We start from the raw sequence: 10,665 nt of genomic DNA, 5'->3' as shown, positions 1-10,665 counted from the left end.
GAACTTCTGGCTATAAAAAGCCTAGTTCTGCTTTCCTCCAGGACTTTTCTTCCATGCAGAACAGCAGTGCAGGCAACCCAACAGCCAGGCCCATGGCATGACTCCAAGTATGATGATGCTCAGGTCCAGACAGGAGGCTCCCAAGAAAAACACTGACTGCTGTGAGACGATAGGCAACCCTACACATCTGCCTCTGCTTAACAAGGTTGCTGTAGTGCCTCTGTTTGCCAGCTTATCATACACACTTCTGACAGAAAGATTTGCTGTACCCACAAGCATCTTACAAGTACATTTAAATAAGACACTTGTGGGATCCAGGTTCCAACTTCTTTTTCAAAGTGCTGCTCCTGTCACTGGCACAATCCATGTGCCTATCGCTGTCCTTGGGCTGCTATTATTCACTCAATAACTCTGTCAAGAGGTACCTTTCCAGGAGCGTGCTGTAATCGGCAGTTCTGGGTCAAACCCGAAGAAGTACTTTTACCGAGAATTTCTGAATGTTTTACCCTGTGCCTCTCGACTCAAGCTCTCTGAAGGTCGCATTACTAGACACAAAGAAACAGAGGAGAAGAGGTAGAGTACGTACAACCTCACTTGAACATTCTAGTCTCCCGACCCGAGTAACCCTCCACCTCGCATTCTTCTGGGCGTTATAAATACTCGGCGGTGGGCTCTGCCGCCTCGCATTTTCTCGCCGGCTGCCCAAAACGCCGTTTAAGCATTAACCGCGCTGGTACCCCCGTGGCCGTGCCCTGCCAGCAGCACCCAGCCCCGGGGCGCTGCTGCCCCGGGCACGGGGCACGGTGAGCGGCCAAGGGGCGGGGTGAGGCGTGGTGGGACGGGACGGGACGGGACGGGACGGGACGGGACGGGACGGGACGGGACGGGACGGGGACAGGCAGGGGCCGCCGGAGCGGGGAGCGGAGCCCGTCCGGCGGCGACGGCGGCGCGGGAGCAGCGTGCCAGAGGCAGGGGCTGAGGGCAGGCGGACGCGGGGACCGAGAAGAGCCCGGAGGGGCGGTCGGAAGGTCGGTCGGGGGTATCCGGGCGAGGCGGCTGCGGGGAGCGCGGAGCCGCGGGGATTGGCGGCGGCGGCGGGGCAGGGCCGGGGCGATCCCAGCCCCGCCCGGCCCGGCCCGGTCCTGCCCAGCGCAGCCCCGGGGCCCGAGCGGCGCCGCGCAGGCGGCGAGTTCGGATGCGGCGGCCGCGGAGCGCCGAGGGACGCGGGCGGACGCAGCAGGTACCGGAGCTCTGCGCCCTGCCTGCCCCGGCCCCTCTCCCCTGGCCGAGATGTGCCCCCGCTGCCGGCCCGGCCGAGGTGCGGTGCCGGTGCGGCTGTCGGAGCGGGAAGCCGCCGCTCGGGGTGTGTGTGGCTGGCACGGAGCGGCATCGAGCCGCGTGGGAACGCCGGGTCTAGGGATCCTTACGCCCCGTGGGTAGAACGATGTCCTCTGTGTGAGACGATCGCGGGGCGGACACGTCGGGTAACTTAAACAAGACGTTTGTCAGCCCAGAAGGCTCAGGCCGCAGCGCTAATGGAAATTTGAGAACAGTTACTGAAGTTTGGAACGGGGGGAATGTATCGGGAGCGCTGGGGGACGGAGGAGGAAGTCAAAATGCCTTCCCTTTAACGACCACGAATTAAACCATCCGGGAGCTCCCCTCTGAGGTGTACATGTGTGCTACTCGGCGTTACAAAATTCAAACTGATGTCTAAAAGCCAGAACCAAGAAAAGTAACTATTTGTTTTCCTGAGGCTGTAAACTGCCAGCACATTCACTTAAGAAAAAAATCTTCTGCAAGTTTGTTTGAGTTCTCTGAGACATTTTTCTGTAGCAGATGTTTATTGTCTAAACTTCATCTGCATCTAGCACAGCTTAATTTCAGTGGAAATGTGTATTGAAATGAACTGCTCTTTCTGTTAATGAGACTACCAGGGTAAGGGTGCCTGATAAACTACATGTGTTTATTTTTCATTTGGAAAGGCTTTACAGATACATAAAATATAAAAGGGTTTCACTTCATATTTGCATTCTTGTCTTAACCTTTGCTGTTTCTAAAATTCTCTCTTTTGGCCAAACTGTGGTGCTGTACATGGAAGCAGAGGGAGAACTGCAGTGCGGGTGGTGGCGGTGGTGGTAAAAGGGCATCAGGTTTCTTTGGTCAAGTCTGTTTGTGGCTGTTTGTAAAACAGGAAAATATGATTCCAAATTACAAGTCTGCTGAATGCATGGTATCATATGTTCTTCTGCAGGCAAAAGTATGTAGCAGAAGGTCAAGTTCTGTGCTCACTTTATTCTCATTTGTTGCTTTGACTTCAGGACAATTGCAAGCAGTTTGGTTCACCTTTTGAATACAGAAATGTCTTAGTTCTTCTAGCTATAAAGTGCCCAGTGACTTGTGAGAGGGCAAAAGCCCTCAGCTCCCTGTAGGACTCATGACCAAAGAGCCCACTGGAAAGGGAGAGTCAAGATGTATGGGAGGGAGCTGGTTACTGAAGGATTATCACAGGTTCCCTGTTGCCTTCTGGCACTGGGAATTATGTATTCCCAGAGAAAAGTTGCAGGCCAGGGGAGCCAGTGAGAGCTATGACCCTGACTTTCTACCTGCACCACTTTGGGGTTCAGTTGGAGAAGATAGAGGAGCCGTGTCTTGCCATAGAGCAAGTCAAGAGGTTGTGGCCTTCCACACAGCATTGCTTCTTTCATGGGGTGTTGGGCAGAGGGATCCTATCCACCAGTGATGTGATCCATGGTAAAGAGCCCCTGCTCTAATTGGAAAGGGTGCTTGACCCTTCCAGGATCCTTGACCTCTGCAGGAGTCTGCGTTAACCTCCCTCCGGTGGTTAAACTCCAAAGTGTGCCAGTGGGTGAGGAGATTGCACAGAAGGGGGGATATCTTGGTGCTCACAGCTTGGACCCCAGCTGCTCTCTCCATCCTCGGAGCTGGGACAGCAAAGGTCAGCCAAATAGCTGGAGAAGGCAACTGAATTGTCCTGAGCATGACCGTGGTTCTTGACATTGTACCACTGCCTTAATTTGGTAATTTACGATCACTGGTTTAGCCAGCACATCATGAGGAAGCACAGCCAGATTGCCCCTGCACTGCAAAGAGGTTTAACCTTCTAGTGGTACCTGCTGGTGTAGAAATAGGGGTTCTCTGCTTTGCTTCAGAGGAAATAAAACTCATTTCCAGTGGTTTCAAGAGTCTGGGGTGCTGAGGTACCTAACCATGGCAGTGCTGGGCAAGCAACATGCCACAGACAGGTTCTTCAAGTTGTTTTTTCAATATTTTGAACTGAGGTCCATACTTTGCAGCTAGTATGTGACTGGGGCAAACTTGTTTTGAGGAGTAAGTCGTTGAGCTGTCACAAAGCAGTGACACATGTTATCCTGAACCTGCCTTGTAACTTTCTTGTTATTATAATGCATATCCAGCATTAATTTATCTAATTGTTAAATAAAGAATGTGCTTTCTGAATTACTGGCTACAAAGCAGGAGGTAAATAAAAGAAGATATGGCTGAATGATATTACTTGGAAATAAGTTCTAATTTATTACATAATTTATATTAAATTTTAAACGTCTTGTGTGTGGTACTCTGTGAGCGTCAGTGAGAGTCCTGGTAAATAATAATGTTACAACTTTCCTTGTCTTCTTACTAGCTTGTCAAAGATTTAATTTTGTGATACTAAGTTTGCTATAGCAATTTTAAGAGAAGCAATTACTAACAGTGGCCAAAGCTGTACGATTTCTGCTGATTGAGTGCATCATCCTTGCTTTCAGCCAGGGGAACTGGTGTAGTGCCATTACCTTTAGTACAGTCATGACACTTTACATCTGCTGAATTGTGGCTGATAAATTCCTATGTCTGGCATATAATTTTCTTCATAGAAAGAAATGTATTTGCACTTTGATAGACGAGTGTGATAAGTCACTTGAAAATGTCTTAAAGAAATATTTATTTTGTTGCATGTGGTGTTCTTAAATGATAGGAATATTATTCTCTCAGACAGTCACCAGCCAGTCTGGTGAGTATTGCTGGTTGAAATATTCTTAACAAATACTTTTCTAGTCAAATGTAATTGTTTATTTTACAGTGGAAAGCACTTGCAATTCTTATGGACACAGTGGGATTTTGTTATAAGCCAATACAATGAAAGACTGTGACAGTTAATGTGTTAACAGTGCACAGATTGTAACTGAATTACAATTACACTGAACCTTAGCTGAGGTGAAGTTTTTCTGTTGAGAGCTTCACTGTTACTGTGCTTCAGAAAAGAATTTAACAGCTCAAGGACCCAGTTCAGCTCCTGGGAAAGAAATAAGGTGATCGCTGTCATCTTCAGAGTCAAAAAGGACAAAGACACCAAGCAGCAACTCTGTTTCTTGGATGTCTTTTCCTGTGGCCTCTTCAGCTGTAGTAATTTGGATCTGTGAACTAAAATGGGGAAATAACAGTGGGAAAACACCAAATTATTTTCTCAGAAAGTAATTTTAGAACATCCTGAATATACTAAAGAATTCAAGTTAGTTCACTGTAGGCTTTTATCAGATAACTTTTTTTTTGAAGAAGGGAATCAAGGAAAAGGAAGGGTGGGAAAATAGGGTGTGGGTCACCATTTAAATACCTTTACTTTCATCTGGGATGTGGTTTGCTCCTCCCCTCATTCTCAGAAGGCACTTGAAAATGCATCTCTGACTTCTCAAGTGCCCAAAACAGTCTGTTGGGTCATTAGTGGCTCAAACGTGTTTCTGATCTTAAGAAATCCACATACAGAATCATAAAATCTGAGAATGGATTGGGTTGGAAGAGACCTTAAAGATAATATTTTTCCATCCCTTCTTACCTTGATACCTGTCCTTTGAAAGTGTCTTTAATGTGTCTTTAATGTGTTTGGAAAATGTTCATGACCCTTGAGTAAATAAATGCTATGGTCAGGAGCTCCAGCTCTTAAAAAGTTCCCTAAATTATTTAATTTTGGGCCCATGAGAAGTGTCCTCCCATCCAGTACAATTATTTTCTTACCTTTCCAAAAAAAAGAAAGAAGTTATAAATTTGGTTCACATGAAACAAGTTCTGTCCTCATCTCCATCCTTGTTTTCTTAGAAAAGTGAAAAATTGGCCATTTGCTCATCCTCAGTGCATATATTTGCGGCATGAGCACTGATTGTGAACCAGGAAAGTCAGGATTTCTGGGAAAGTCAAATTTGGTGTAACTATTTTTTACTTTAAAAAAAACCCAAGAATATTAAATATATGTCCTGCATATCTACGCAAAGGGAAAAAAACAGTAAAGTTAACTATAAAGAAAAACAACATTTATAAAAATATGACTTGCCATGTTTATTTTTAAAAATCCAACTAATTTGAGTGGGAGGTTGGCTTTAGGATGACTGGCTTTCAGTGCATCTTCTCAATTGTAAATAGCAGGAATTTATGCCATTAACTGGGGGAAGTTATTTTAAGCACTGGCAACATGCACACTGGCATCAAGACTTGACACCAACTTTCTCAGTATCTTTCCTACCTTGGGTCTGCATGGCAAACAAGAACAAGGTTTAAAAGCATAGAGTTTGCCCTACTGATGTGAAGGCAGTGATGTTTGGGCTGTCTTTTGGTATTGCAGTGTACACTTAGGTCTTTTTGAGAGGCAGTGAGCGCTTACTGTGCACACTATGGCTTATTGGGTCTGTTTGCCAATCCTTCTCGTGGCTCTTCTGGGTGTTTTTCAGCATGGAAATTTTGTATGGGGAAAACACCTTTGAACAGTTATGACATTGTAGTGGCATTGCCCTTGTATTTCTGCATCCAGGCTGTGTCTGTGCTTACCTGCAGCTACCAAGAGAGGAACACAGCAGTGCTCGATCTTAGTGCCCTGTCAGTCACAGACCCTCACCCCTGGCTCCTGGGTGTATGTTGCAGCTTAAGCACTGGGTGACATGGGAAGGCAGTGATATTTATGTTGAATTTGTTGATTTTATTTTCAGAGCCTGGTTTGAGAGCCACTCTCCCGAGTTAATATGCGAGGTGTGCTGGAGGTGAGGATAAACAACGCCTACCCAGAGGAGCACTGGGAGGAACGTGGCTTGATCTCCCTCTTGTGGAAAATTATTGGAACTATATTCTTGTGATACTGAAGAAAAAAATCCAGCATCCATCAGGAAATAAATGATGGCAGCAGTTACCATGCCACCTGATGCTCTTGTCAGCCCTCAAGGAAATGAAGAGGTGGACTCTCTTATTGTACTGCATTATAATTACACAGGAAAGCTTATTTTAAGGGAAAAGGCAAGTGATAAAATAGACCTGCCCACTATTTCATTTCTGATCCTATGTAGTTTCATAGTCCTGGAAAACTTGATGGTGTTGATTGCCATATGGAAAAACAATAAATTTCACAACCGCATGTACTTTTTTATTGGCAATCTAGCTCTCTGTGATCTTTTAGCTGGGATTGTTTACAAAGTAAACATTCTTATGTCTGGGAAGAAAACTCTGAGCTTGTCCTCTACAATCTGGTTCATTAGGGAAGGTAGCATGTTTGTTGCCCTGGGAGCTTCCACTTTCAGCTTGCTAGCGATAGCTATTGAGAGGCACTTGACCATGATTAAAATGAGGCCTTACGATGCAAATAAAAAATACAGGGTGTTCCTTCTCATTGGTACATGCTGGCTTATTTCAATTTCCTTGGGTGCCCTCCCCATCCTTGGCTGGAACTGTATAAACAACTTACCAGATTGCTCAACAATTTTGCCTCTGTACTCCAAAAAGTATGTTGTGTTCTGCATTAGTATCTTCATAGCCATTTTAGTTGCCATTGTCATCCTCTATGCCCGCATCTACATACTGGTAAAGTCCAGCAGTCGTAATGTCACCAACCACAATAACTCGGAGCGGTCCATGGCACTCCTTAGGACTGTTGTGATCGTCGTTAGTGTCTTCATTGCATGCTGGTCTCCACTGTTCATCCTGTTCCTCATTGATGTGGCCTGCAGAGTCAAGGAGTGCTCCATCTTGTACAAAGCCCACTGGTTTATTGCTCTGGCAGTCATCAATTCCGCAATGAACCCCATCATCTACACCCTGGCCAGTAAGGAGATGCGTCGGGCTTTCTTTCGCCTTGTATGTGGCTGCCTGGTGAAATCCAAGGTGGCCAGATCTTTGCCTATTCAACCCACTCCAGATCACAGTCGAAGTAAATCCAGCAGCAGCAATACCCAGAAGCCAAAAGAAGATTTCCCACCGATAAATATTCCCTCATGTATTGCTGAGAAAAATGAATCTCCATTTCACAATGGAAACTTCTGTAAGTAAGGGACTACTCAAAACAAGTACTCTTCTGTGTTTTTAGATTTAAACTACTGGTGTAGTTTAAATATTCGTGCACTTCAGTCACAGGGGAAAACACTAACCATTTATTTAACTTTGAGAACTTATTTATCAACAATCATTTGCTTTGGGTGTTCATTCAGTAACACGCCTGATCCAGAAAAAGCCTTTCATGCTACCCAGTGGTCAGGACAGAGTCCATGCACAGCTAAGGTCATCAAGTGCCACAATGGCGTTGCATGCTAATGCTTCATTTGGCACCTCGTAGTCTTGCAAGACATCATTAAAACCTGTTAGAAACTTCACTAAAGACTGCTGACAATTGTAAGATGAGCCCAGTTATTGCCATCTGGGAGAAGAATTCATTGCATAAGTTTGTGATTATAGTTCTCTGTATGTATCTTGCTGTTGTGTTAATGGCCTTATAAGTATGTGGTATAAATAGCTGTATATTTGTACAATTTCTTATTAAAAAGTCATTGATTGGTAAAAGTTTACAACATGCTAAACATTGTATTGCAGTATACAGTGTGACTAATAGTACAAATAGATGTGTTTCAATGGGGATATTTAAAATGAAGTAGTAGCTTTTAACTGTCAGAAACTTTAACAAGTCATATCAATGCAGTATTTTTATTTTTTCCATTGTTATTCAAACTTCTCGTGTTTAGTGAAAGACAACATGGCAGTTGTCACTGTGGCATTTCACAACATATTTTAAGTGAGCAGTAGTAAACCATTGAGAGAGGATATATATTTGCTATTTAAAGTAGATAAAATGTGACCCCTCAATACATGTGTAACAAGTGTATGTGCTGTTTCAATGAATATATTTTTGCTTACTATTTTCAATATATTTAAAAATGTATGTCCAACCTATATAAACCTGTGTACATTGTGAATGCACTACCTAAGCAGAGATCCTTCAGTTCTGAAAGAGAGACGTATCATTTCAGAAAGCAGTGAACTACAGTGGGTTGCTGTGGAGTTCCTTCTTTCCTTTCTAGGCCCTATCACAGTGTGGGATTGTGTTAGAAATTCTCCCTGGGAAGTTCTTCGAGTGGGACAATGTCCCTTTTTCTGTCAGTGGGATCCTATGCTTCTACCATTTCTGGACACTTCTGCAGATGCAAGAGGGAAGATGTGGTACAGCAGGGTCATGCTGACGGGCATGTCTCCATTTATACCCAACCCTGCCTTGGATCTGGAAGGAAGGTTTATTTAGTTTGGAAGACCTGGAGCCTCAGCCCCGACTTTTGAGAGCCCATTTCAGAGAAACCTGACAACAACTTTATAGTTCATCACTGCCTTACCAGCCTGAGGACAGGTTGATGTTGAGTGTCAAAGTGGTTTCCTGAGTCCTGGAGCGGTAAAGACTTCACAGACATCTGGTTTCAGGTCCCCATGGAAGTGGCCTGTGGTACTTCCATCAATTGTACTTTATGGCTGGAGGCTTCAGTGGAGTTTGATGGGAAATTCTGGGACAAGTTCCCATTGTCTCAGTAAGAATGTATACATCTAACTTCATTGGACTCTTTCAAAGATTTGTGTTTAATGTCTCAAAATACACTTTGCCTTATGCACAATCAGAAGTAGTTGAGGCTTTTTTAATACACAGCCTGAAAGAGCTCATCCTTAGCTTTACTGTGGTCTTAATCATTTAAAGCAGCAGCATTAGACTCTTCTCAAATATGTATTGTGTATAAGTTGTTTATTGTATGTAGCAAAGACCTTTAAAATGTAGAAGTTTGCATTGTGATTATCTTTTACAAATTAATAGTCTGTAAATGTAGAAAAGTGTATAAGAACAAAGAAGAATTGTATTTGAATGAAATAACTGTGAAAGAGAGTAGTAAATATGAAATAATTTCTACCAAAAATGTTGAAAAGCAGTGCACTTAGAGAAGAAGAAAAAGCTAAACCAAGGTAAGCATGATATAACTATATGGATTGTAGATACAGGCTGCAGGCTCTGTAGCTTTGTCAGAAATAGAACTGGTGACATTGCGTTGCATGGCTTGATAAGGTTTTTAGATTTTACATTGCTATTGAGCTGTATTGTGGAAGTTCTCGCCTGAAGTTGTGGCTTTTAAAACTGTAAGCTCAAATATTTGTGTACTCGTGTTAGTTGCCAGAGTGGTGGCACATGTCAGCTTCCTTGCTATTGTAGAGCAGATAGGCCTTAGGAACACACTGGTTTGAGAAAACATGGTTGCTGAACCCACAGCAACCCTCATGTCAAGGATGTTACATGATTCTTATTATATAGATGAAAAATAAAAATTTTTGATGGCCTAAGTCCAAAAAGATGTACATAAAAGTGATATTTAATATCTGTGTTCTAGCCTTAGCTATTGTCAATATTGATGCATGGTACAAGTAATGCAAAGAACTCTACCGTTAAAGGCCATGTGGTTGCTTGTTAGTACAAAACCGTTTCGTTCTACTTTGATTTCCTTCTCTTATTTTGGAGCTGTGGGGATATTTTGTTAGTTCACTAGCCTGCTGTACTAGAAGCAGGTTTCTAAGATTCATGGCTTCATATGTAACACTGCTAATACAATTTACAAAGTACTTATGATTAGAGAAAAAACCTGTTGTCAATACAATCTTCAGTGAGTCCATCCCATTGGGAAGTACTAGGTAAGGCTTAGAATGTGGAAGATTTCAGAGCAGAATTTAAATTAGGATGAGTCAAGAATTTAACAGCAGTGGACTTTAAACAGCCAGGAAGATCACATACCTTTGAAGCTGAAAAAAGATGGAGAGTATCTTCTTTCACCCTAAAATATTAGAAAATTCCTCCAAACACATCCCAGAATCTAACCTTTTATCATCCAAGGCTGATTTGAGCATACAGTTGGTTTTACATGGAGCAAAGGCTACAAAGCCTTTAATTCATATTATTTAAGGAATTGGAGTATTTGTTTTGATTATGGATTATTAAATAAATGCAAATCCAGTCACCCGTGGAGAAAATAAAGGTTTTTACAATCTGCTTTCCAAGAGTCTTTTATTGCCAACAGTCTTAGAGAATGTTTTCAAATCACTAGGTACCAGACACATTTTGAAAACTTCTAATAAAAAAATCTCGAACCTTTAAACTAAAGGTGTCAAGTAACAGTCATTTTTCAAAGAATTTTGAAAAGGTTTTGGCCTTCTATGGAAAACATTCATTTAAACTCTGGGTGTTGTGGCTGAAGGCAGTACTCCAGAGGGTTGGTTGAACAGGGATCTTCTCTTGGAAATGAGACTAAAATGGGAGGTGTGTCCCCAGTGGAAGCAAGGTCAGGTGACTTGGGAAGAATACTGAGATGCTGTTTGGGAGAAAAT

At 43.2% G+C, this 10,665-nt stretch overlaps 1 protein-coding gene across 2 annotated transcripts; it reads left to right on the top strand.

Annotated features, from left to right (window-relative positions):
* The first annotated feature begins 703 nt into the window (after positions 1-703).
* On the top strand, positions 704-10,331 carry S1PR3 (sphingosine-1-phosphate receptor 3). 2 transcript variants are annotated; one of them, XM_066568943.1, is made up of 2 exons: positions 704-803; positions 5,991-10,331. In XM_066568943.1, the coding sequence occupies exon 2, from the start codon at positions 6,172-6,174 to the stop codon at positions 7,315-7,317; it is 1,146 nt and encodes a 381-aa protein (XP_066425040.1). In that variant the 5' UTR covers positions 704-803; positions 5,991-6,171; the 3' UTR covers positions 7,318-10,331. The 2 variants fall into 2 exon arrangements, with proteins under 2 accessions (XP_066425040.1, XP_066425041.1); XM_066568944.1 differs by lacking the exon at positions 704-803 and adding an exon at positions 915-1,028.
* The last annotated feature ends 334 nt before the right edge of the window (positions 10,332-10,665 follow it).

The sequence above is a fragment of the Molothrus aeneus genome, chromosome Z (genome assembly GCF_037042795.1).
Source record: "Molothrus aeneus isolate 106 chromosome Z, BPBGC_Maene_1.0, whole genome shotgun sequence".
NCBI classification, from domain to species: Eukaryota; Metazoa; Chordata; class Aves; order Passeriformes; family Icteridae; genus Molothrus; species Molothrus aeneus.
This window is presented reverse-complemented; position numbering and strand designations above follow the sequence as displayed.

Coding starts and splice junctions, on each gene's coding strand:
- S1PR3 (XM_066568943.1), top strand. CDS start 6,172: ATGATGGCAGCAGTTACCATGCCACCTGATGCTCTTGTCAGCCCTCAA.